The following is a 27,908-nucleotide window of genomic DNA, read 5'->3' as shown; positions in this document are numbered from 1 at the left end:
ACAAGCATTGTCAGACTATATAAATTATATGGTCCAAGAAAATAATTAGTCTTTGGCACTCCAATCTGTGACATCCAAAACCAGATTAGGTTTGATCATGACCATTCAATCCTGTCAAAAATGTTGAATAAAAATGTAATGTTTGCTAGTCTTTCTACTTTTAATAAGATCCCCACTATCACCACTGAGTGGCAGTATTGAGTTAAGTTCAGTGTTGCAGCCATTATTGACTCTGATAGGTGGTGATGATGTATTTTGGGTTGAAAAACAGTATTTTTGCCTCTGATGGAACAACAAAAGATTGCATTTACAGTTCATTTTCTATACTGCATATACTCATATATTTGATACATATGAATGTATGTATATTTAATACATCAGCCTCATTAGCTTTCCAACTTGTTTGTAGGTCAAATTCAAATAACAGATGCACCCTGTTTAAGTATCATTAGGAATGACAGTGAACCCTTCCAGCTAGCTCAAGTCTCAGCTAAAATAGTTAAGAAAAAACACTAAACATTCATACCGTGACTGACAAAAAGAAATCTTAAAAATCTTCTTTACAACCATTAAGGCAGGTTTTTAAGACTCCAGCTGTGAAGAGGACGAAAGAAAGAAATGATGCCCAAAAAGGCTTTCAAAAATGACATATTTTCATTAGTTGTAAAGTATGCCATGTTTTGATGCCTGTTGAAGTCAACCATGAAAATAAATCAATAATAATAACATAATAATGATTCATAAAAACAGCACACAAATACTTTTCAATCTTTTTATTGAATATTAAGGTAAATATTTCACATTAATACAGGCTACATAAAGTAGAGCCACTATACGACATGAAATTTACTCTCATTTTAACCCTTTTTAGTATGTAAACAATTATACATGTATTTACCACTCTAAAAGGTTCTGATTTCTCTTTCTCTTTAGGTAATCATCATCTAGTTCTGGGCCAAGTTTAAATAGCTACTTCATGTTGAGCCCCCTGCAGCCCAAGAACGGTGTATGTGGGTTTAAGTCAAAATCGCTAAACTACGCAGAGAATGGATCCTGTTAAACAGGTGATCGCGCATGTTTGTTTGCATCAATCGAGACACTGATTACAGCTCTCGTCCCAATTTCCTCTTTCCTCGTTTGAGATAGGCACATCAAAGAATGGTGTCAAGAGAACTTCCAATTCTTCAACCTCCGCTCTGCACTCTCAGGTCTCTACTAAAGTTTACATGTTGAACGTTTTTCTTTTTTCGTTTGTCTTATTCGGTCATGTTCGTCAGTTGGTATTTCATGTTTGCGCTGTGGGTCATGCTGTGTGCGTTTGATTGCTGTGGACGCTGTCTAGTTGACGTGGTTCAGGTGCACATTGCCCACATGAGGTGCCCAGGTACCAGGCCACACCTGAGGGGAAAGAGGATCGATAAGGGATAGATGTTAGGACAGATGTAGTCAAATATTATTTCAGACTATTGTCTGAGATACAAGCCTGACTGCTGACCTCCAACCAGCACAATAGAGGGCATTACCTGCTGTTGTGGGTCAGAGTTATCTGCATTGTTTGGGACCACTTTGATGATGGGGCTCCATGCGGGGTCACCAGCGTGCAAACCATTGTACATCGGTCCCCCTGGCCCCTCTGCCATAGGAGGATGAGGGGGCAGCATGGTGCCTCCATACATCGACATAGGCATCCCCTAAACACACAATAAACGATAATTGTTTAAACATGTACATAAGAGGAAGAGGGGTTAAATTATATACGGAGCTGTGGCTTTGTGTTACCTTTGGGAAGTCCATGTAACTGTTGGGCAAATGCTGAGGCTGGTGGTAGTTGTTAGCAGGGTTAGCGATGCCCGTGTCATCCTGCTCCATGGGCTGGTGCTGAGAGAAGGCCGACTGCTCCGCCTGCAGCTGAGGATGCATCATGTGGCTGCTCATCAGGGGCTGGGACCAACCAGACATGGCCTCTGTACCACGACACACAGGGGGATTAGCAATTTTCAATGATTATCAGCAACTGAGATTTGTCTTAATTCTAACAAACACAAAAAGGAAAACAAAATTCACTCTTACCCGAAGCACTGCCGACGCCGAATGACCAAATGCCTCCCTGTCCAACAGATGCCGTGTAGCTGGTAGTGAGCAGAGGTGGGTTGACAGAACCCGTCTGCCTGATCCTGGCCAGCCGCTCTGTGCCGATGGGTGGGGGAACCTTCCGGTCCTGCTGCGAGGAGCTGCCTGGCTTAGGCTGGGGTGGAGGGGCCACAGCTGAGGTGGAGAGGGCTGAGGATGACACCGTGGAGGGAGGCGGGACAGGAGATTCACCTGGCGGTGGAGAAGAGGAGGAAATTGTTAGGGGACAGATGAGATTCACACATCTGAAGGTCATAAAACATGAATTTTCACAGTGCCTTAAAGATGCAAACTAATGAACAAAATCAAAACAGAAAATAGGTTAAAATGCCATTCAAGGATCTATAGAGGGTTACAGACAAAACAAGCCAACACATAAAAAGATCAGTGCAGAATTACATTTTTAAGTCTAAATAGATAATTCCAGGCTGAAAAATCAATGAAAAAACAAGCGTGAGCCTCGCACCTGATGTGGATGCGCTCCATGGGTGAGGGGAAAAGTGCTGTCTGCTGAAGGAAGGTGTGCCGACCGCTGTATGACCGTGCAGATACACAGGGCTGCCAGAGATACTGGTGGCATAGCTGGTCAACGCTGTGAGTGCAGACAACGAAAGAGACAACAGCTTATTATTTAGCACACGAGTAAGCAAACTCTACCTTAAAACTGCTTCATTGTCAAGACAGTTTTGTGTTGTGCTACCTTTCTCACATGTATATGATTTCATTATATTTGGTTGCATATATACTGCTACTACCCCCATTTTTGTGCTGATTTTTAGTAAGGTTCCTCTCTAAAGCAGATAATTTATCTCAGAGGAAATATGCTTATATGATCCTGTATAAACTAAATTGAAAGCGGTCATACCAATGGGGCTGTTGACCATCCTCTGTGAGGCAGAGCGGTAGCCAGGGGCTTTTGAGCTGTCCGGAGGAGGTGGGGGTATCATATTCTCAATCTGGCTCATGTTCATGTAGGCTTGTGGGGCTGAGTACGACTGCTCTGGAGGTGATCGAGCTGGCAGATGACATGCACCCCACACCTGATTGTTTCCAACCTGCAAGGCAAGCAGAATTGATAACAAAATTTTAATTATTGGGTGTGAATGATTTTGGAACCATGACATTGTACCGTGTACTTTAATCATTTGTAATTCTGTTTAACTATTTAACTTCACTCGTTGCCATTTAAAATCACTGCAAAAGCACAGCCAAAATATAACAAGATGTCTGTCTAATATTTGAATTTTAAATGTTCCTTCAACTCACCTGGCTGTTGTTATCAAAGATGCTGCTGAAGTTAAAGAGACCTGCAGGACCGAAGTTAGGGGGTATCTGCTGAGGCTTGCCTGCATTGGCCACATGCTGCATCTGGGAACCGTTCATCATCCCCAGGTTAGCAGAGACCTGAAGGGAGCCTTGAGCCTGGGCTTGAGCTTGGCTCTGGGCTTGTGGAGGCAAACTTGTGGGCTGGGACGTATGGTTTTGGGTCTGTTTTGGGGGCTCTTGCTGAGCATTGAAGGGCACGAACACAGACTGTTGTTGTTGTTGCTGCTGCTGCTGCTGTTGCGTCTGCTGTTGTTGCTGCTGCTGCTCAGAAAGGGAATAGTAAGGCCCTGGTGGCTGCATACGATGGGAGACTCTAGGCGCGGGGGCTGAGAAGTGGGGTACAGTGTTGTTTGGGTGTGCAACATTGTGTGAGAGGACAGGAGGAGGTGCCGATGGGAGGTGGGAGCTGTGCTGGGGGTTGAGGAGGGGTGGTGGAGCCTCTGAGGATGGTACAGAGGAGGGAGGAGGAGGTAACTGCTGTCGAGGCTCTGGTTTGGGAGGTAAAGCCATGGCGGGGGCAGTGAAACCCACAGAGTTGATGCTCTCACTGACAGAAACAGGCTGGTTCTCTACTGATAGAGAGGGCTTGTCTTTTCCAGGAGGGGCAACGACACTGGGCTCTGTTTTAGCTGGGGGTTGGATGGGGGGCTGCGAGATAGGTCCGACTGGCTGCTGAGGGGCGTTCACGGTGGCTGTAGTGGAACTGTGATGTGCAGGTGAACCTGTGCCTCGTACTGCATTGCTGCCACTAGTAGCAGTGGCAGTAACAGACACAGTGGTGACACCAGCAGGTTTGGGGTCGGGGGCGAAGAGCTGTTTTCTGACAGAGGAAGGAGTGGGGACGCTTGGCTGGGGGTTGTATGGAGTAGGGTTCGGGGTATGAGGCGAGCCTGTGGCTGTAGACGTGTTAGGAGCGATGGTGGTGGTGTTGGTGGTCGCGACTGAGGCTCCTGAGCTGGCTGTGCTGCTGTGTTCACTGTGGTTCGCGTTGGGTCTGGCCTGGCCTCCGGTGCTGTTGGTTCCTCCGTTGTGTTTCGGGGAGCTGTTAGCACTGCCGGGACTCACAGGACGCACAGGGAAGGGCCCCCAGGTGCTGGCGGCAGGAGAGAAGGTGCCACCAAACTGGGCCATAGGTAGACGAGGGTGCCTGATCTGGTGCATGGTCTGAGCAGCCAGTAGAGCCAGCTGAGGGTGGGCGTATGCGAGGGGCAGAGACACAGGGAAAGGCTGTCTGACATTTGATGACAGCCCCTTCCCGATCTTCCCCCCAGCCTGAGAGGAGGATGAAGGCGAGGATGAAGAGGGCTGGAACGAAACGCCTGTGGGGTTGACCAACGAGCTCAGGGCTTTTGGCCCAGTGGTTGAACCGCTGGTGGCCCCTGTGGTGCTGGGGAAGGAGGCTGAGGTTGTTTTAGAGCCTGGGGCTCTGATGTGATTTCGGGGGATCAGATCTTCGAGCTCTTTGGCTGGGTCTTGGATTAGAGCATTGATCAGCTGGACTGCATACCTTGTAGACTCTGTGCCTCCTCTGAAACAACAATATGCACTTCATTCAGACTAAGTACTTGTGGTAAAAAGTACACCAAATCAAAAGTGATCACATTAAAAGTTTTATGACAGACCAGGGCACAATCAAACAAGGGCTTTGTACTAGCAATAGCAAATGTGCAGGTTAACAGTTTTTACTATAATAATTAATTAGGGATGCTCCAATTGTGAAAATCAAGACCGATATCAATGCTGATATGTATGCTATTTGTTGTTTATTCCCCCATTTGTGCCAGGTAAAACAAAGAATATTCATTATGAGAAATAACTAAAACTGTAATTCAGCGCTTTATTACACTATCTTTGCAAGAGCACACAATTTGTCCATATAATTTTGTGAAACAACCTTTATACAACCTTATTTCACATTTTAAAAAATGATCTTTTTTTAAGTTACTGCTTCAGGAGCCCTGTTAGACTACTGCACAATTACTTACTCATTGCAATGTTTTTTCAGTTCTTATAAAACCTTACAAACTGATGGCAGGGATATCACAAATCATGCAAAATTAGTTAATGTGACAACGGATAAACATCGGCCACTGTCATCGATGAATATCATCTTATTTGCCAGCAGTCAACGAGCCAAATATCAGCTGAGGCCAATGTTCTGCCAATAAATCAGTGCATTCATAACAATATTGGTGGACCAAGATGCATCACATCCATTAGGGCTGCAGACCTTTGGTTAATCAAATGTGAGTGAAATACATCATCTAGAAGGGGCTTACGTGCTTAATGCATCTAACCAACTGTTACACTGCTGCATTTCTGTTTGCTGTCCGCCAGAGGGCATTATTTTTACCTTATGGTGATCATCCTCTCCCCGTTCTTGTCCTTCTGTTTGTCTACGTCAATGTGAGCTCCCGTCACGTCCTGGATGGCTGTGATGTTGCAGCCTCCTCTGCCCATGATCCGAGACACGACAGAGGCTGGCACAGACAGCTTCTTTGATCTTCAAAAGGAAGCAGTGACATTTCATTATTCATCTGTCTATTCTCGCAGATGGGAACTGTGGATTATAATTCACATCAACTGACACCCACAAATAAAAACAAGTTTGGTGCCGAATAAAAAAAAAAAAATCTTTCTTCTACAAATGCATGCACATAAAGTAAAACTTGAAAACCCTGTGAAAGGTTGCAATGTAAACAAACAACATAAAATAACCACTAACCTTCTGACCACCTCCTTCCAACCTTCTTCTCTCTTCTGGCCTCTCTTGGGGCTCGTGAGGCTGAGTTTACTGTTGGGTGAGGTGATGGGAAGAGCCATGGTCTTGAATGGAGAGGGCAAGGAGTTGGAGGTGGAGTCGATCATGTCCGGAGCTCTGTGACAGAACGGGCAAGGCTCAAATTTAGGGCTGCATCTAAATTATTTTCACATCGACTATTCTGCTGTTTACTTTCACAATTAACTGATTAATTGGTTGGTTATGAAGATATGATCTGTTTTGAAATAAGCTAGAAGTTTTAGGAAAAATACATCAGCGTAATACGTCAGCGTATTTAACAAAAGTGCCTAAAGAAAAAATGTTCTCACTAAATAGTCAACTAATGTGTAAGATGATGAACTTGCTCTGCTCCAACAGGGACTCACTTTTGCGTTGGTTTTGAGATGGAGACTGTGACCTTGTTGTCCAACTTGCCGTCACTCTGCGGCTGAGGACAGTGTCTCTTCTCTGGGCCGCGCAGGAGGACCTGGGACTGAGGCACTCCTGAGGAGGGGGCTGAGGAAGAGGAGGAGGAAGAGGAGGAGGAGGAGGAGGCGGATGAGGTGAGGTCAGGGAGGTAGTTGAGCTCCTGACTCTTGCCCCCGCTGCTGCTGCTCTCACTGGCACAGTCGGTGCTATCCAAGGGGTCAGAATCGCTGTTGCCACCTGTCACTCCCCCACCCCCACCCCGTGGCTCACCGTGGATCTTGTTCTTGTCAGCCTTGTGCTGTGCTAGTGCAACCTAGGGGGAAGGACATATACACAGGCACTTTGAGTTAAATGAACTTATCAAACAAAGACAAACTATACCATTGATAAAAGCTGTAGTGCTCACCTGCGGATCCTGTAATATGATGGGTTCGTTGGGCGAGGAGTCCTTGGTCTTGTTCTTTTTGTTCTTGCGATTGGTGCTCGGGGTAGTGGCCACACTTGCTCGCTTCTTACCAAAAGCTGTAGTGAAAGTGGTGGAGGTGGCAGATATACCAATGGTGGTGGTGGTAGTTGCACTTGGAGGCTCAATAGGAACATCTGTTTCTATGGGGAGGAAAATAGGTAAAGTTCAGACAGGAACAGTAACAGTAACAACTAGTAGAACAGAATAATAAATATAAGACAACTCTAGGAACTTAAGGAAAAGTCATAGAAAGTTACCATCAGCTGAATCCTCCTTCTGCTCCTGCATCTCAGAGAAATCCTCCTTGGTTTTCTGCCCCTCCTCTTCCTCCTGCTTCCTCTTCTGCTCCTCCTTCTTCTTCTTGCGTTTCTCCTTACGTTTCTCACGTTTAGCAGCCAGGGCCTGCTTCTTGCTCTCCTCCCGGGACTGTCGCACACAACACAGAGTCATTTTAAATACATGTTTGTCAAAAAGTGGTTGCTGGATTAACAAGCTTTCTTCCTGTATAGCGACTGGAAGGCCTGCATACATCATCAGACTAAAAAATTACATCTTTTATAAATATGGAGGTTCCTTTCTTACATTTTTGGAATCAAGGCCTGATTACGTTACTTCTTAAATTTGACGTTTTCCCAAATAAGACTGTACTCCCAATGTTCCTTTTCCCCCCCCTTTTTTGTTCTCAATTGATATATATGCATGTATATATGTATTTATGGATAAGTGACAATGTGTGTATGTAAATAAGCTATTTTTTTTTTTTTTTATCATTTTGTCAGCTATCATTGTTTTTTATTTACACCGATGGCTCCCGACTTGAAACAATATTGAAAAAATACGTTCCATGTTTAAAATCAATAAAGATATGGAATACAAAAGTAAGCGTGTGTCCTCATCCATTATATTCAAAATATGATAACTTCCCAAAACACAGACACAGGATGTGACTTTACCTTCTCCAAGTCTAGCTCCTTGAGAAGAATGCTCGCATTCTTGTTGGCCTCGGCTGCCTGCTGGTCTTTGGCTTTGACAATGGTCTCCATGCACTGGTGGCACTTCTTCAACAGCTCCTGCAACAACAACAGGGAACCAACAGCTGGAGTTAGAGCTCTGCTAACATCAGTTCTGCCAGTTCGGACTAGTGACTGAAAAGGAGAGCAACACCTACCTTGTCAGCGATGGTCGCGATATATCTCATGCACTCGATATCTGATGGGAATTGGTTGACCTCCTTCACAAGATACTGCACCACCTTCACATGACCCTGAAATTTTAGGCAGAATGGTTAGAAACCAGAGGCTCACCAAAGTGACGCCTGACGCACTGACAATCATAGTTCTGATAGTCTGAAGTCTGCACCTTCCGAAAAGCAGCCATGAGTGGGGTAATCTTGCGGTTGTCGGCTGCATCCACATCAGCACTGGCATGCACTAAGAGCTGCACCACGTCAAAATGACCGCCGTTTGCCGCCAGCCAGAGAGGAGTGTTCCCTTTCTTGTTTCGTACATCGATATGGGCACCCCTGCAAAAACAGAAAGGAGTCAACGGACTCATCTATGGTGGACACCTGATTTTAAAGCTAATGTGCTTTTTATACTTTATACTACTTCACCAGCATTCAAGATGTGAAACATAATGTGAAAAAAGCACACTTTGTGCATCAACAATGAAACCAACACAGCATCAGCATCTCACCTCAACCAGCACGAAAATTATAACCTTCAGCGCAGCCCTAACAGCTAATTCACTCAACAGCTGAAGTGACTGAGGATCAGCTCATTATAAGGAAACCAGAAGATGGTTCAGTACAGGAACACCCACGAGCACTCACCTGTTGATAAGCAGCTCACAAAACTTGTAGTGGCCTTTGTCTGCAGCAATGGTGAGGGCAGTGTCTCTGGATGAGGGCACAGGTGGAGCATTGACATCGGCACCTTTGTCCAGCAGCACTCGGCCCACCTCTGCATAACCTCCTGAGGCTGCCTCCATGAGAGGAGTAAGGCCAGTCTACATGAAGTCAGAATATTCACAAATTAATTAATCAAGTCTGGAAACTGGAATCCGATGTGTGTTTGGTGCATGTGATCCAGACGCTCACCTTAGCACGATGCTCTACGTTGGCCTTGCGATCGAGCAGCAGACTGACGACCTCAGCCCGCCCCTGGAAGCACGCAAGGGTGAGCGCTGTGTTTCTGTTGGTCTCGATCTGGGCGTTGATGTCCGAGCCCATGTCTAGCAACAGCTTCACTGCCGGGACGTGACCATTCATAGCTGCCAGCATCAGAGGAGAGATTCCAAGCTTGCTGCCAGTCCTGGTGAAAAAAATTTATTGTTTAGAGAACTGTTGAGTATTTGTCTTGGTTTCAGTTATCATAATTTTACTGCAATTCAGTAACTTAACATGTATTATCAACTCAAGCACTGATTGGCAGTGATGGAAACATGTGATGTGCAAATTTTCAGCCCTTTTCTGGAGTGATGCTATGACACCTGTTAAAGATCCTTCCGTTGGTGCGTAAACAGTTTTCTATCCATTTCTGTTCAAGTAGCTCTCAAACAGTGTTTAGTCGCCACTGAGTTTGAAGAGAGACTGAAGTAAAAGATATTTTAAAAAGTAACCAAGGTAACATCGTTGGTGGCCTCCATGCTGCTTTCTACTGTTTGCTGTTTTCCCGGGCATTCATGACATTGCACATTAACAGGGACACACTTATCTTTGCTAGTCATACTCACAATAAAAAACCCATATATGAGCAAAAGTGGTATTACTGTATCCTCATTCCTTATTTATAAACAGAGGTAATCATGTGATCATGGTTTTACTTTTGGGTGTGGCTACAAACATTTAATGGAGATTTCTGGCACCTTCTGACTTAAAAAACGCAAGTGTCTCCATAGTACGTCCTCATTCACTTTCAGGAACTAATAAATGTCACAATCAGATTAACGAAATACGAAACCTAACATTGGAAGACATGTTTCACTCCTTCCAAGGGGCCAAAGTGAAACTAAGGTTCCTCTAGCGCTCACCTGGAGTTTATTTCAGCCCCAGCATTGAGGAGTATCTTGATGATGTTGACGTAACCCCCAGAAGCAGCCAGGCTAAGAGGCGTGTAGTCGGAAACATTGCGGTGTTCCTTATTGGCTCCCCGAAGCAGCAGCAGCTCAACCACCTGACCGACACAAGTGATGATTACACAGCATAGTAAAACGATAAAAATCATGAGCAGGAATGTCAATATTGTGAAGGTAAACTGAAAGACAATGCGTTTACCTCCTGACGTCCCCCAGAGCAGGCCAGGGAGAGGGGCGTGTCTTTGGTTCTCTCTGACTGAGCCTCAATGTCACCCCCTTTGTCCAGGAGCACCTCCACCACTCCTACGTGGCCAGCAGTGGCAGCAAGGATAAGAGGAGTAAAGCCTGTGGAGAAAAGAGAGAATATAAGGGTTACTTAATATATGAAACATCTATTATCAACTCATTTCATATCTCACTAATGTTTAGAAGTTGTACCTTTTTTGTCCCGGTGCTCAATGTTGGCTCCCCGTGCAATAAGGACAGACACAAGCTCCTCATGTCCTCCTGCACACGCCAGCGTCAGCGCTGTGTCATGGTTACTCTCCGTCTGTGAAGAGAACAAAAAGTAATTAACTTTGTACAGACATGTCTTTTTTGAGAATTCTGTCATGTAGAACTGGCCCTGTGTCTTACATGTGCATCTATGTCGACAGAGGGGTAGAGGGGCAGGACCGAAGGGGGCGAAGCGATGTTTGCGGGCATCTGTGTTGGTGGCTGGGACAGGGGTGTGGGTGAGGTTGTAGTGTTCAGCATGGGCACGCGGCTGCTCACAGCTGCAGGAGAAAAAAAAAAAGGTTATTTGAACATACACGAGGGATTGAGCAGACACTTGCATCCAATGAGTCAATGCACTTACCTGCCATGATGTCATCCAGCGTGTCTGTGAGCGTCTGTGCAGGTGTAGCTACCATGAGCCCATCTGGGGCCTGCTGAGGTATCATTCCTGGGCCTAACCCAGCCAACTGTTGACCCTGCTGCTGTTGGCCCAGCATCTGCTGCCCCACCAGTACCCTCTGCAGCTCTGGGCTGGTGCTTCCCGGGTAGTCTGCAGGGTTGTAGTCGGGCAGGGGTTGGATGGGGACGAAGGCAGCCTGAAGAGGCGGAGGAGGAGGCTGGGGCTGGGCCTGTGGCGAAGGGGGCAGCGGAGGCTGCTGTGGCCCATCCCTGTACAGGATTGTGCCCACCTGAGGAAGCTTGGGGTAATCGTCCTCTTCTCCATCCCCCTCTTCCTCCGAACCCTCCTCTTCATCATCATCTTCCTCCTCCTGAAAATGTATAAACACCTTAAATCTCTGCGGTCAGTAAAACAGTGTAAGAGGAGTCACAATAATATAAAAATTAAAAACAGCCTCACCTCTTCCCCTTCCTCTCCTGGCTGCTCCTCTTGCTCCCCATCCTTGTTGGCCTCTTCGTCCGTGTCGGAGCCAGTGTGTACTAGGGCACCTGGTGTGGCGGGAAGGGGCCCCAAAGCAGCCGTCGTACTTCCAGGCCCCGGGCCTGGGCCCTGGCTTTGTCCTGGCTCCTGCTCCTCTTTTAAACCCTTCGCCTCCATATACTCTTTGGTGAACTGTTGCTGCGTTTTCAGCTGCAGCTGGCGCTCCACCTTCTGCAGCTCCTTCAAGATTTTCTTCTTCTTCTGCACCTAAGTGGACAACGGCCACATCCTTATTTGACTAACTTCTGATACGCCACTACGCATGTTAAATAACATTTAAAAGTGGATTTGCTTGTAAGGTCATGTCTATCTTTCTTAAAAACGGTGAGAGAAGATTCAAGTTGAGATCAGATCTTAAATGAATGACTGATTATACCTGCTCCTCTCTGCTTTTCTTCAGCTCCTCAATCTTGTCTTTGGTGAGCGGCTCCCCCTGAATGAGCTCTAGTGACTGAAGCTGGGCCTTCTCGATAGCGCTGATTCTCTGGCCAAGCTCATTGAGCTTTCCCTCCGTCTCCTCCACAATGCACTCGAGAGGCTGGCACAAGTGGAAGGGCGGCAGGGGCTCTGCTTCAGGCCCCCGGCCCACTGAGCTTGGGACACCGGGCTGGAGGGCTGCCTGTCTCTGTTTGGACACGCCTGGATTTAACCAAAAGAGATTGAAGAAGTTGAGATTAGGATGAGTTAACAACAGAATACTACAACCTTAGGAAGACAAGAGCTCAAATGCTAGATAAAGTCTTTAACTTTATATCACTGATTACCTTTGCTGGAGACGGGTGGGGGTGTGGCGATGTTTGACGGGGCACGGTCAGGCTCCTGAGGGGGCACTACCATGGCGAGAGCTTGGAATGGGACGCGAGGAACCTGTAATGACATAGTACATGTTAGTTTCAAGCAATCAAAAACAATTATTAGACCTGCCTGAACATTACAAGGTGTGATATATTGCTGCATTTACCTGAGAGGCATCTTGCGAGGGGGGAGTGAGCTGGGAGAGGTCGGGGGCTGGGACAGATAGGATGTTGTTGGGATAGTCCAACAGGTAGGAAACCACATTGGTGTGGCCACCCTTAGCAGCTTCTATCAACATGGTTGAACCATCCTACAAAGAAAAAACAAACATGGATTCAATGATGTGTTATTATTTAAAATGTATGGAAAAACATAAATATTCTAACTGGTCTTAAACTTTAACCAGAGTGTGTGCATTACTTTGAGTCTGTGTGTAGGATCCGCGCCATGTGCCAGCAGCAGCTCCACCACAGCCAGATGTCCTCCAGCACAGGCCAGAGACACCACTGTGTGATCATTGTTGGCAGTAGCTCTGTTCACATTAGCACCTGGACAAGAGAAGAAGAAACACATGAACTCAAAGTGTATGAGATATGTCACGTATTTCCTCTCAGGCTTCAAAAAAAGGACTATATTTAACATGGTTATTCTGAACAAGAGTCAAACACGCACCTTTGCTGATAAGGAACTGCACTGTACAGAGATGTCCTGCCCTCGCTGCCTTCATCAAGGGCGTCCGCCCCCCCTCAGACTCGTGCTCCTGGAGGACAAAGTTGAAAATGTGTTTGTTAAATCTTAGTTCGGTGCAGAAGTTAAATAAAGAGTTCCAAGCTATATATGACCAGAAAAATATGACTCAACAATAACGCCACTCTGGTTCTACAAGCTACAAACCCTGCTTCACACAACAGATTGTGTTCAATTCGATCGATTAACATTTGCACACAAAGACTGTTTTCTAAACCTATGTAAAACAAAGGGCCGATCATTGGTGACAAAGGGCATTTAAGATCATGGCCTACCAAGTTGGCTCCAGCCTGCAGCAGCACATCGGCAACATCAGTGTGTCCATTCTCGCACGCATATGTCAACGCTGTGTCACCTGTTGCTGTTGTGGCATGAACATTTGCCCCTGAATAACAGAGATTAGGAATGTAAGCACAGAGGTATAACTAGGACATTTTAAATGCAACAAAGCTTAGCTAAGCCTTCTCTCCTCTCCTCTTGCTCACCTGCAGCCAGTAGGTATTTGACCAACTCCAGATGGCCTTCCTGTGCAGCCTCCATTAGAGGTGTGGAGCAGCCCAACTCAATGTCGGCGCCTGCCTTGATGAGGAAGTCAGCCACTTCTAAGAAACCTCCGCAGCATGCTAGAGTCAAAGCTGTCTCCTGGGTCTCCTCTGTCTGGGCATTGATGTTAGCACCTGGAAAACAGTACAAGAACGCTTATTGATAAGTAACTGTCTCTCCTTCTTAAGTGCAAAACATGCATCATTTATTAACTTAACCATGATCGTGACATATTAACCATATCCATAACCATATCGTATATTTTCCCAGATTACACCAAGCACAGCTAAACAAATCCAGACAAGTGTGCACTTTCCACTGGAGTGGCACTTGGCATAAAACTTCAATTTCTCAGAAGCAGGAGCAACGCTTGCTTACCTTGAGCCAGCAGCAGTGCTACCATCTCCTCATGGCCTTCTCTAGCTGCTTCCATCAGAGGGGTGTAGCCCTCATCATTGACCTGGACACAAACAGAAGTGTCAGCAGGTAAGAAGCCATAGGGGCAAGTATGACTCACTGCAAGAGTATTCTCTGGTGTAGAAATCAGCTAGTCTATTGTGTCTGTGTGTCTCAGGACACAGACACAATAGGACAGAACATGTCAAACCTCACTACCAACTGAGTGCATTGTTTTTCCTTTATTAAGCTTTAAATAACAGCAGTGAAATATGGACAGATCATTTGTTTTATCTTGCATTTTTTGAGAGACAAACAGTGTAGTTGGTCTCATAAATGTCATTTAAATGTCAACAACAAATGTAATTTCCATTTTGGAAACATGTTCTTATCTAATCTCTAATTTCCATCTACATTTTAAGATTCGGGCTAGTAAAGTACTCAATACAATGTATCCGAAGGATGATTCAAAAAGTGAAGGCTATTCTCTGCAGAATTTGTGAAATTCATACCAATCATACAGCTACAGCATAATTTGTATATATATATATATATATATATATATATATATATATATATATATATATATATATAGAGAGAGAGAGAAAGCTCCAAAATGGGAATTGCACTTGCTTCTTCTTAAACTTGTGTTAATATTTAAGTGTCCGTCTATTTACACAAACCTCCTCTAAGTTGGCTCCTCTCTCTATGAGCAAGGCTGCCAGCTCCACGTGTCCTCCACAGGCTGCGAGGGTAAGGGGCGACTCGAAGGAATCTGCTGGCATGTTGACCTGCGCGCCGCTGTCCAACAGCAGCCGTGCCACCTCCACATGGCCGTCCTGGGACAGCGAGACACACAGAGAATGCAGAGATAAGCACCTGAATAAATATGTGGGAACACGAGTCCGAGAACCTTGAGGTTCTTAAAATATTCACTTTAAAACAATGTGCTATAATTTGATTTCCGCTTAAGAAATCAACATTTTATTTTCATATTTTTTCTTACTGAAATTCCATAACAGTGTCATCATTATGTCCATAAAAGATTTTGGAAATACAATCAACATGTCATTTCTTTCCCAACATTATTTATCTTGAATAATTATAATATATGCCAGTTTTTAGAGTGGTCTCGGTGAAATAATTGAATTTAACAGCTATGCTTTCTGAAATATGCAACTTTCCCCCCACTTTTGTGTACAAGGACATGACTGTGTATTATGCTGAGAGCTCTGCCAAAATGCTTGAGCGTGGACACCACAGGTGTACAGCTGTTATGCTGCTAATGTCACAGTTAATGTAATTATTTCACTAAGGGGAAACTCTTACTTTGAACTGGTTTTAAAGTTGAATAGTAATCTAACAGGGATACAAAGGTAGTCTATAGATATAATGTGAAAAAAATAAATAAAAACTGAGCCATGAGAAATGAATGAAATTCTGGAATGATATTATATATTATATAGATATAAAAATTGTAGGAAGTGCTTGTAACTGTAAGAAACTCGCTTTTTTCCCTCCCAACTAAATTTTACAAAAACTAAATACAAAAGAACACAAATGATACAAAACAAGCTGCGACGAGTGTAACCCAAAATGAACCCTGAGAAGAAAATATTTAGGTTTGGGTCAGATGCTCACCATGCATGCCTCCATCAGTGCTGTGTGCATCTCATCTGTTTTATGTTCCTGGTCTGCTCCAGCCTCCAACAGAAAACGCACCATATCCAGGTGACCTGCAGAAAACAAATGATTAATGTTCTAAACCCTTTCTGACTGTAAACAAAGTATTAGTAAAGAGCATGTTAACAACAAAGAACTTAAATAAGGTACTCAACAGGACAGAGTCAATACTTGAAGTCTGACCTTTATAGCAGGCAAGTGTGAGAGCGCTCTCCTTGAACTCATTGGAGTGTGTGTTGATTCCGGCGCCATACTCCAAAAGTACCCTGGCCACCTCCACATGGCCAGCACTGGCCGCCTCCATTAGAGGTGTGTGTCCGTTCTCGTTGTGGTCCTCAATGTTAGCACCCTCTTTCAGCAGCACCTTCACCACATCGACGAAGCCACCGGCACACGCGTACGTCAGGGCTGTGTTGCCTGGATGACAGACTAGAGGTTAATCTGACTGTAAAACACAGAGCGTAAAATAATCAGAATATTAAAGAAATGAGTAGTGGTTTTACCTGTGGAGGACTGTGCGTTAACGTCTGCCCCGTGGACCAGAAGCAGTTTGACAATGTCCACATAACCTCCGCTGGCAGCAGCCATAAGTGGCGTTATGTCTCCCTTGATACCCCGGTCCTCTACATTGGCGTGCATTGCCAACAAAACCTGAAGATGCAAATGATAAGGTTTGTGTGCATGGAGGCTTGTCAACAACAATTAATGAATTATACAACATGATTCTATCTTTGCTTATCACATCCCACTCTAACCTTCCTTTCACATACCTGTGCAAGTTCATAGTAGCCGGCCGAGCAGGCGAGGCACAGCAGGCTCTCCCCTTCTTCTGTGTGTTCGTTGACGCTCCGTCCCTCATCCAGCAATTTGCGCACAGCGTTGACATCCCCGTCTGAGCACGCCTCTGCTAAACTACGGCTGAAAATAACCAGACTGCTACAATTACTGCCACTGTGACAGGTGAGCACACATACGCCTCACAATTACGCAAACGCTTCCAACGAGCAACATGCACACACACGCAAATGTACTGTATGTGCAACTCAGATGTGACAGAAAAGAGAAGCATTACATAATTAAATTTATTAACTTGTTGATAACTGTATGAAACTGTGTACAAGATAAACTGGCATGTGCCAGTGTCAGTATGGGCGAGATACATACTTGTCGGCTTGGCCGGCGTTGAGTGTGTTTTCAGCTCTCATGCGGGTCAGGGCTGCTGCAGCTTCGTCCAGGGCACAACTCACAGATGACGTCAGTCGCCGTAGCACCTCGGGGTCTGCAAAAGCTTTACCATCGGCAGTGGACAGTTTACCGATGCCTGCCGAACACCAAAAGGCGAGAGGTGCATAGGGCAAGGCAAACCACAGGGGAGCACAACCACACCAGACCAGATGAAGAAGCAAGTCCAGTCCAGCCAATCCAAATCCAGGGTTAGTAGCAGCATACACAAAGAGGAAAAAGGGGGAAAAAACAAAACAAAAAAACAAAAATCACACACAGAAAACACACACAAGCATTTGTTAATATGGCTTAATATCTTTATTCACTACTTTCAGTACACCATCTACAATTCTTCATTCCTAAAATTTTGCCAATGACTGTGTCAAACGGTACACAACAATGTCGGCTGGGCTATGATGGGGATGTCCTGTTAACAAATCTGTGACCAGAACTAGAATGACTACAATGAGGGAGGTAATGTCAGCTGTAGGCATGGGCCGGTTACCGGTTTCAAGGTATACCACGGTATGAAAAAGTCAAGGTTTCAAAACCACTAAAATTTTCCGTCATACCGTTCCTGCGGTATGAGCGTTTTTTTTTTTTAATGTGACGTCTCGTCAGAGAAAAAGTAGAGGTCCCTCACGCCGCGTGCAGCTGCAGTGTAAAGTGCCCTCCCCCCCGCACACCTGCGGTTGCTGTGAGTGACAAACAGCATGATGGCTGAAGGAGGCGAGCCCCCCGAACTTTTCCCCCCGTCTAAAAGAACCAAGTCGGCTATATGGGAATACTTCGGCTACCGTAAAAAGCCAGACGGCCACGGCTCGGAGGAATAAGGTCGCCCGTGCAAAACGTGCTTGCAGACAGTGGCAGCCCGAGTAGGCAATACATCGAATATGATAGCGCATCTACGGGAGCAGCACCCGTCGCTGTATGCTAAATTCAAGGTAAAGTTAATTTTGTCTTGAAATGAATGAGCGTATTAGCGTCTGACATTAGTGAAATGACCTTGATACTGAGGCAAATGGTAGTTACCATATCTTATCTTTTCTATATCTCTGATAGTAACTTTTTTTTTTTAACTGAGGCAGATATGCTAACTAGCATGCTAAGATAGAGCCATCTTATCCATAACTTTTTTTCTTTCATCAATCTTCATTGCTAAGATGGATAACACCAGCTAGTTTCTCTAACATGAGGTGAAGAAGAGAAGCACATGTGTAATGTTTTTTCCTTTTTTGTTTTTAATTACAGACATTCAAAATACACATTTTAGAGCTGTAATCATAATACAGTGAAACCGTGATATTTTTGCCTAAGGTTATCATACCGTCAGAATCTCATACCGGCCCATGCCTAGTTAGCTGTATATGCTAGTAGACATTGCTTCAAACTGTTAATGGTGGAAAAGGAAAAGGTCTCATCCTGTGTGAATTATAGATGGGTAAGAGGCAGTCAATGTGAGAAAAACAGAACCTGGAGACAGTGGTCAGTGAGAAAGAAAAGCACAGCTGGGAGAAAAACAAAATGTCATATGAGACAAGAATGTGTTTGTCTACGTGTGTTTGTCATGATAGAGGAGAAAAGCCAAAGAGGGGAACAAGAGGGAAAAGAGCAAATATGCGAAAATATGCGGATTTACCGCCACGGGGATGTATACCGCCACCGACCAGTCAAGTCGCTCTTTACGTATTTGTCCGTCCAGACTAATATAATATAAGTAGTGAAGACTCTGACGAATGTCATGAAAATGTTTTTTTGCTGAAACGGAAGTTATCACAATATCGATGTGTATGATTCCAGTGAATAACTTCCAGTAAAAAACACACCGTCTTCACATAGAGGCTATTTTTACAGGAGTACAGAGGACTGATAGAGAGCTTTGTCACTTAGTGCAACGACAATCACCTGAAGCTCAATATCAGCTAAACCAATGAGCTCGTTTTGGACTACTGCTGTGTGTCCATAAGTGTGTACGTTCATTGAGGAAAACAGCAAACTTTCAAATTCTTTGTATGTTGTCACACATTTAGCCAGTCAAGCGGATTTTGATAGAAGCTACAAACTCTAAAAACTTAGATACTTTAAACTCTTTGGCAGGACAGAAGATTGCTACAATCACCACGGTTTCAAGGTGGGCACCCAAAATTGAGTGTCACCAGTTCAGTATCCGACCAAATGTGAAATTTGGTCACAATCTCCCCTCCTCTGTGCCTGAGTCATGATCCTGAATAATGGCCAGAAAATTGTTTTTGCAGAACATTATGATGTCACATTGACCTTTGACCCCTTTGGAGGCAACATGCTATCACTTCATCATTTTATCCTATTAGACATTTGTGTGAAATTTTTGGGTTATGGCCAAAAACATGTTTTAAGGTAACAGTGACCTTTGACCACCAAAATCTAATCAGTTCATTCCTGAGTCCAAGTGGATGTTCATGCCAAATTTGATGAAAATCCCTTCAGGTGTTTCTGAGATATTGTGTTCACTGATGTTGCAGCAGTGGAGGCATAAAAACAACTTTTACTAATGACCTACATTAAAGATCTCTTTAGAAGACAGAACAAAGACCATTTCCCAACCAATGAAACAATTCAAGTGTCTGGGCTGAGTGTGGAGGCTTAGGGTTTAAAGGCATGTGTACAAATGAAGCAAGAAGGAGAGAGAGAAGGAAAAAGTGTCGGCTTTGAACTTTTCAGCCTCAGCCTCAACCCATCCATTAGCCAGACAGAAGTGAGCTCCAGTCCTTGTGGTCCTCCTGTGTTTGCACCACTAGGCCTGAGACTCGAGCTAAACTTAGTACAGCTCTCAGGAGGGATTTTGCAACGGTCCCCCAAGACAGAAAGAAACAAGAGGCCAAGGAAGTTGATCATTAATGTTTTACTGTATCATGTTTATCTCTGAGAATGCAAGTTCACTGAACCAAAACAGACTGAACACACATCTGGGTTAGACGCACTGTAAATAACTCAACAAAAGAAGCCAGCTGATGATTTTTCCTAACCCTCTTTTGGAAGACCTATTTGTACATGTCTAACACAATAGCCATGTCTACAGCTGTGAACACTGTATTTTACATATTTTAAACAAACACAGACTCACCTATTTAGGTTTAACTCTCAAAATGGACACTGAGCTCTCACTGGGGTTAAGGCTGTGACTTGGAGCACTCGAAGATATTTTGGTTTCAACTGAAACAAGTTACTGGCTAGCCACTGAACTGCCTACACCCACTGTACCACCAACACAGTATGCAATCTGAATAAACATTTTTATCCAAGTCGCTAATTAAAATTTCAGCCAGTGTTTGTTTGAGAACAGCCAACGCAAAATTGCAAGCAAGTCAACATTAAACCTCATTGAATTTCGGAACGAAAGCAGTTGCCGTCTGTTATTTTAACATTAACGGATCAACTTCTCAATCTGTAAACCAACTTTCAGGTGTAGCCAATAGCCCACAAGGCAGGAATAAAGATAATTTGTATGTTTTTCTATGAAATTTTTAACAGCATGCTAGCACAGCATACTAGCACTGAGGCTTTGATGCTTTTGAAATAGCCACATACAAGTGTCCTTAACCCCTGAAACCTGCCTTGGGCTATTAAAGCACAGCACAAATGTGTTTGGATCCAGGGAATCCAATCCAAATCCAAGATGAAAGGGATGTTAAGCGTGTTTACCCATAAGCACCTGTTCCTGCACCGCTCCCCCGAAAACTCTGACATGTTTACACAGACAACACAATCTTCTAACTACTAAAATAAAGTGTCAGGGCAGGTGTATGTACCAAATGCTTGTTCAGAACTCACAACTGGCATTCACACTACTCTGGCACCTGATAAGAAATTGATATACAAGTCGCATCACGATTAACACGAAAAACCAGATTAAGTCGGTTGTTGTTTTCACATTACCTAATGTATGATCATTATATTTCTGATATTCATGGTACTATCCACAAAGATGTGCATTAGACTACAGCAGACTTTTTTCTACAGCAGCGAGCTGTTATTTGTAACACCACTTAGCAGTCAGTTCACATGATGACCTTTCTTACAAATGCAAAAAATTAAATAACAAATTAAACAAGACTATGATGCAGAACACATTAATTGAAACATAATTCATGTCTGTAAAATTGGTTAATGATAACTCTAATGCCAAAACTATTTGTCTGAGATAAAGATTTCAATAGATGTACCCGAGAGCTTATAAAATACAGAAAGGCCATAGGTAGGCAGCTTCTGGTGTTTTATACGGGACTTAGTCGGAATATGGGAAGTCCGCAAGCCCTGTTTACCTTGTGTTTTGTTGCCAGTAAAGGAAACGCATAACCTTACTAAAGACAAGAAATGCCTCTCAGTGACATTTACTGCTCACAACCAGATAATGAATTGGCCACTATTTAGCTGCTGTACAGGCTTTACAGTTTAGCTACCTAGTGTTGAATGAAATGTGCATTAATCAACTTGAGAACTCTCATTCTGATAAATTATTTTTGTCCACTAATCTTGAGGCCATTTATTACTCAATTATTCCTGTGCTGAATCTCTCATAATTGTTGTATGCTTGACTGTTTTATGTCTGTTACAATGGTTCTGTTCAGTTTAATACTTGTATTTTTGTTTATTCTTTTGTTTATATTACATTTCATTTTGTTTAAGTGTTTTCTTATCCCTTAAACTGTTGTTTAAATGTTGCTTAATGCATCTGTATCCACCCAAGTACAGTTCTTTGAAGTGTTCAAGTTTACAAGGTCTGATATAAATAAACCTGCCCTGCATTGTAAATTCAAGTGTCTCTGCTGCATGGTGTCTGGTCACTGTGCCCTGAGAGGAGCCATTTAAAAGATGAGAATACTGACGCTTGTTTGGGAGAATTAATTTGTGATTGGTGAGCTAACTCATGGTTTGACAGAAGAGCCACCTGCCAAAATACAACAAAAAGTAGGAATTAAACATTTTCTTACCAATTATCATACCCAGTTTTGTTTACATTCAGTTATACTTCCTAAAATGCATCGTTTTAACCCTTGCTGCCTTATAAACATATCATGTATATCAATGTATTTCATAATGTTGTCATAACTGTTTTGTTTCTAATAGCCTTCCTCTCCTTTAAAAAGGCACATAGCTACCTTTTGCAATGCAATAAACAGCTGTTGATATGTTTTGCTACTTTCTGCAATCAGCAGAAATGTATAGCACGTCGCCCTCAATCAAGGCGTGTATCTTGCATGTAAACTGTGATGGAAGTAGGACTGTGATTATTAAATCACACTTACGTACACCTGTCCAAATGCTGCAGAAAGCAACATGACCACAGAATGTTGATGTTAATAAAATTACTACTGAGGCTTGCAATGTCGACTATCTGCTGACACCAAATCTGACCCGATCTGTACATTCCCCTACATCACACAGCTGCACATTGCACACTCAGACCTAGATTCAAACTAAAAAAGACAATTCGATTGAGAAAAGTGTCTAATACTATCTATACATAGTAAAATATAGAAAGCATCACACCTTTATTTTAATGGTTTCCTGTAATATTTTGTATAAGGACCCGCTATACATTGTTTTTACAGATCTGCAAAGTAAAGAGTGGCACTCAAATTTTGGGCTCGAAACTCGAGCCAACCACTCTTGATCCCCCCAAAGAAAAAAATGCTTAAGTTCAGAAACTGTTAGTATGAAGCAGTATGTTATTTGGCTCTGTACTCCAGCGCAAAGGTTTGTAAAAGAAACAATGAGGTTAAAGTGCCATAAATCAGCTTTAATTTGAAGGTGTTCGCTTAAGAATTGCAATGTGGGGGAATTGAAGCCATTCTCATACATAGTCCCCCAATTTAGGGGGCTTAGTATGTTTTGGAAACAACAAAATAAGCTCAAACTACATCACCTTATTAAACAAATTGAGGTGATGGTTTTGACAGCCCTGATACTTGGCTACTTTGTTCATGCAAATAATAAAGAGAGGTTGTTCAAATTTTCCTGCCACAACCATCACAATCTATACTCCTCTCTCCACTAATACTACACAAAAACTCTATAGAATACTTTACAAATCAATATCAGGATACATTAAAGGTATTATAATGCAAGCTGTAACAGATCTTCAGCAAACGGATACTGTAAGCTGCCACCTCTTCTGTTCCAACTAGTCAGGGAGAAAGGGGAATAGAACGAGATTAGCCATTAGCCGTTCAACATGGGCTCTCTGCATGCTGTGGAGGCTCAAGCGTGTTGCAGCGTTAATCTGCCCGGTAATGTTCATAAGCCCAAACGAGGCCAGGACACCCAGCCCTAATGAATTAATCTACACAGACCTTCTTACACCTCGATTACAAGTTCTAATCAAACTAATTTATCAAAACCACTTTTAAAACTATGTGCTGAAATGACACTTTGCAGAACCTGCAGGTTCTCTTTATTGTAGTTTCAGCCACAGGACTTGTATAAGCTAAGACTTCAACTTTTGTAGGGATTTAGAAGGGATAGGGGGGAAACTGAGGCAGAAAGACGTGGTTTTACTTATTCAAAGTTGCCATATGTTAAAGCACCAATTAAGACTGGTTAGAGCAAAATAGGTGTGGCCAATGAAGTAGTGGTCAACTAGAAATGAACATCTGTCAAGTCTTAAGCTGAATTAAGTTCAGACGAAGCAGTCGTACCTGCAGCTTCCAGTAGAGCTTCGAGTCGGGCCTGTGTCTCTGGATCAACTGTCCTCAAATCTACTCCATCTGTGGCGCTGGACAAAAGCAACTCTGACGCTGTCTTCATGATGGGGTTATCAAGGTCCTCCTGGTCCAAAATGAACGACTCCACCTTGAAGTACAGAGAGAAGGATAAAATAGGAAGAATGTATTTCACATCAAGTCTTTACCAGTCTTTGTTAAACAGCACAATCAGAATAACAGAAAGTGTGACAATATTTGCATTATGTTTCTAAATAACTCATCAATATATTAATACCACATTTCCATTTTTCTGTGTAGAAGTGGCCCAGCACACACAAACAAACCACCTATAAAAAGACTAGGCATGCTGCCCTTGTTTATTTACGGTTTCTTTCAACGGAGGGAAAACAAAAAGGAGCGCAGGGATAAGAGAGTCAAAGCACAGGAAGTGCTACGGCCAGGAATTAAAACCCCTGCACACATGGAGAGATTCAGCTGAGAGTCAGCTGCCCAAGTACAGCACCACAGTCTCATACCTGAGCTTTTGCCCTGTCGGCTATCAAGTATTACAGTGTGTATTACAAACATTTTATTATTCCAAAAAACCCCCGAGTGAGTCAACATAAAGAACAAATGTACTATGATAACAATGCTTTATTTCCTTCCAAGTGTACCTGCACTGTCAATTACTGTTTTTGTCAATGTTACTAAAACCCCCATCAATATTTTTGGCCATATAAATTACAGCTATACACACAATACTGAAGACTAGAGCTTAGAGATTACAAATTAATAATGACATGTTTTTCATCTGATTACAATTAAGAATAGCAACCTGTTTTAGTCCTCTCCTTGTAAACATTACTAAGGTAAACAATATTAGACATATTACAAACAAAATATCGATATAAACAAACACAACCTAACCTTAAATAGATTATCTGACTTGTTTATATTTAGTGAGTTTAAGAGTAACAGCTGACTGTCCTGTTTTTGACATTTTAGTGGTGGAACTTGTTAATATTTGAATTGCACACTGTATCTTCAAATTAACTTCAAAGTTGTACCACAGATAGTTGTGGAGATTCCTCATGACATATTATCAGATCCTTCTCCTTAGATTAAATCGTCTTCTGGAAAAAAGTTTTTTGGTTTGCATCTAGTTTTGACCCCTATTTACAAAACATCAATATATCAGACACCAATGACTGATTCATACAATTCCATGCAAGTGATTAAACTGTTCCAAACATTGTTCCTCATGACATTTTAAGTCAATCATTAATCCTGTGTAGTAGGTCAGGAATAAACATTAGCTATACTGAGAATGACAAATATGACAATATCATATGACACACAGCTAACTTGGGCAAACAGTCCACCTTGAAGGTGACATTTTAAAATAATTAAAAGATTTAGAAGAAATCGCAAATTATTGTCATTCAAAATATGCCAAACAACCTTTGGCAAAAACTGGGAAAGTAACAATCTCTATGTCTATCCATAAGCTGCAGCAGGCTTTCAGGGCCTGGCTCAGTGTTGGGAGAGTGTCAGCATTCAGCAATGTGGAGGAATTCAGCTATACGATAGGAACACAGAGCACAACAACCCATGGGGGCTGTAGTTCTACGAGGGCCTTTATAACCAACAATGGGCATCAGTCTTCACTATTAATGAACTACAGTTGCCAGAGTGTTGGTATCCAGAGAGCTGGAAAGGCCTCGAATGGCATCTGCTTAATCCTGGGGCTCAGATTTTAGCTACTGCCCAGAGCAGTGAGTTCTCTGCTGGAGTAAAAACACAACAACAAACGCACCCTTTCAGACTTCTATAGTAGGCTGAGTGAGGGGAGAAACATGACACGGAGGCCGTACATCTGCAATTTGATTCAATTAAACTGCCTCGAGATGCAATTGTCAAACTTGATATTTTCTTCCACTGCTACTACACAGCTGATGCTCAGACAGAAATGGCTAGGCTATATTGACACTGGTATCAGCTGACAGCCATACTTGTTTAACTGGCATGGCTGTAGTATGTTTCAGACAGGTAGCCCTCTGGTCAGATATTAGTGAAGTATAATAGAGACAGCTCAACAGGTATTGTGCATTGCTCCGCAGCGTCAGTTCTCTCCACACCCATAACTCCTTGATGACAGTGTTTCTTACAGTAAGTACTGCATCACCTTTTGGAGAACTATGAATTTTACCATGAAAATGTCAGTAAACTAAGTCCTTTAATAGGTTTGTGAAAATCATGTATTAGCCATGTAGCAGTCTGACATGTTCCAGCCTGTGTCTGCTGCAGTCAAAGGATATGTTTAACTCAATTACATGACAATAGTATAACTGACAGCTCACATTAGACAAGACATGCAGTAAAAATAAGGTTTGGTTATGACATGACATTTACCGAGTCTATTAACTTTTTGATTATTGAGTTAAAATCCCCTAACAGCTGGTTCTGTCACACTGTTATCTAAGAAGGTAGTTTAGGGTGGCATATCAAATTCGTGTCGTGGAGACAAATATTTGCTTTAACCCATACACCCATCTGAGCCGATACAAAACATGCGTGTTTAGTTGAGGTGGAGATGCCATCACACCTGTCCCCGTGTGAGCCTGCCGGCACATGGAAAGTTGGACACCTCTCAACATGAACTCTAGCTGTTCTCAATTGTGACAACGCAAATGAAGTTGACACAGTGGTGGTGGCTATCTGACCGACAGAGACGAAGGATGTTTTAAAAAAAAAAAAAAAAAAACCCAACTGGTTTATTTGTCAACACCGACTGTCGAAAATTCGAGTAGTTCCGCGAGGAAAAGCATAATCTAAACGTATCGAAAAGTTAGCCGAGAGGCGATCGGAGTTAATTTACATGATTTGGAAAAGTGACGTAATTGCACCACAACTACGAAATGGCAGATAGTTAGATGGCCGTTTACGTCCGTGGGTTTACGGGCATCTTCCATTTGCTGTGGCTGGAAAGCTGTTGGAAGAGCTGCAAACTTGTGATGGGTGTTGCGAGACGACAGCACCGAACGAGGCCGTCTACGCTTCCACCCGAACTAGGCCGTGGTCACAGCCTGCGCTGCATAAATAAAACATTTCAGCCTCTTAGCGTGAACAACTGCTTGTGTCTCACCAAACATTATCGACATCACAACACTCCATAGGCATCTGGACTGACAAGAGGTGTTATTCGCTTAAAGTGCTGGTTTATTTTACGTAATTTCAGCGGCCTGGGAGGGGGTGGTTGCCAACTGTGTGCTAACTCGCTAGCTAGCAGGCAGCTCGCGCTAGGAGAGGAATGTTGCCTAGCACTCTGGTTAGGCTTAGCTAACTAGCTTAGCTTAGCGTAGCTACCTCTGAAACCTCGTCTTCGTCGCTGCCGGATCCTGGACCTGAGGAGAGGACGGCCGCGGCCGCTAGTTTGAAATCCAGTCTTTCTGCTGCAGGGCCGCCTGGTTCGCCGTACAAACGTACTTTCTTTCCACCTACACCGATACCAATGCCCCCTAGTCCGACTCCTCCTGGTGTCGCTCCTACCCCCATCCCTGCCACTGGGGAGCGAGGAGTCACCGAGTCAATCTCGTCCTCGAAGCCGTCCGTCAGCATTGCCGTCCCGGCTACTGCATCCTGCATACTTATGTTCACAATACGTGTGTTAACGAGCTAGCTGTTTACTTAAACGTCCGTTCAGGCTCCTTCTTTTAGGATATTTGCGTGTTTTACTTCAGGGAATCCAGAAACTCTCCCGAAGCGAGGGTTGAGGAGGATCTCTTTCCCCCAGCCATTAACTTTCTAACAACCTAACCCGATACGCACTGTTTCTCAGAAAGACCACCCCTGTAGGGAATCCTGATAATCCTATTGGCGGAGCTGGAAAAAGCTCGGCTTTCAATTGGTCAAAATTAATGCTTGTCAAACGCGAGACCGCAGCGTCATGTTAGGTTTACCAATATCACGAGGCTGTAGAACGAACGTCAAGACATGACATGGTAGGCCAACTTAACTGGTAGCTAGCTTTACTAGTTCATGTAAACTCTTATTGGGTAATATCATTAAAGGAGGGACTACAGTCAAAATATTCTGGTTCCTTCTAACCACACAGTTAAGGTGATTTTAAATGAGAAAAAATATCAGTGTAAAACTGAACCTCACAAATTATAAATGATGCAATTTATTACTTTAATGTGTTAGTGATCACAA

General features: G+C 43.4%; 1 protein-coding gene across 8 annotated transcripts; it reads right to left on the bottom strand.

The window, feature by feature from the left end:
• Positions 1 to 758: 758 nt before the first annotated feature.
• ankhd1 (ankyrin repeat and KH domain containing 1) lies at positions 759 to 27,509 on the bottom strand. 8 transcript variants are annotated; one of them, XM_084352707.1, is made up of 39 exons: positions 27,063 to 27,509; positions 23,691 to 23,844; positions 16,954 to 17,110; positions 16,560 to 16,722; positions 16,293 to 16,440; positions 15,973 to 16,206; positions 15,750 to 15,842; positions 14,790 to 14,953; positions 14,089 to 14,170; positions 13,653 to 13,844; positions 13,443 to 13,552; positions 13,093 to 13,180; positions 12,841 to 12,968; positions 12,587 to 12,730; positions 12,390 to 12,492; positions 12,002 to 12,264; positions 11,545 to 11,826; positions 11,047 to 11,455; positions 10,824 to 10,963; positions 10,626 to 10,737; positions 10,387 to 10,532; positions 10,143 to 10,285; positions 9,211 to 9,424; positions 8,944 to 9,119; positions 8,472 to 8,634; positions 8,281 to 8,376; positions 8,066 to 8,182; positions 7,370 to 7,538; positions 7,053 to 7,252; positions 6,604 to 6,959; positions 6,182 to 6,334; positions 5,810 to 5,959; positions 3,397 to 4,984; positions 2,996 to 3,185; positions 2,597 to 2,722; positions 2,071 to 2,322; positions 1,780 to 1,964; positions 1,524 to 1,691; positions 759 to 1,398 (listed from the first exon to the last, which is right to left on the bottom strand). In XM_084352707.1, exons 1-39 carry the CDS (start codon positions 27,339 to 27,341, stop codon positions 1,339 to 1,341), a joined length of 8,097 nt encoding a protein of 2,698 aa, XP_084208833.1. In that variant the 5' UTR covers positions 27,342 to 27,509; the 3' UTR covers positions 759 to 1,338. The 8 variants fall into 8 exon arrangements, with proteins under 8 accessions (XP_084208833.1, XP_084208836.1, XP_084208832.1 ...); XM_084352710.1 differs by having other exon boundaries at positions 11,545 to 11,832; positions 16,954 to 17,077; XM_084352706.1 differs by having other exon boundaries at positions 11,545 to 11,832; positions 14,790 to 14,945; positions 15,748 to 15,842; positions 27,063 to 27,508.
• Between the last annotated feature and the right edge of the window lie 399 nt (positions 27,510 to 27,908).

This window comes from Pagrus pagrus, assembly GCF_965226575.1.
Source record: "Pagrus pagrus genome assembly, chromosome: 5".
Taxonomy (NCBI): Eukaryota; Metazoa; Chordata; class Actinopteri; order Spariformes; family Sparidae; genus Pagrus; species Pagrus pagrus.
Note: the sequence above shows the minus strand (reverse complement) of the source record. Positions and strands in the feature narration are given on the sequence as shown.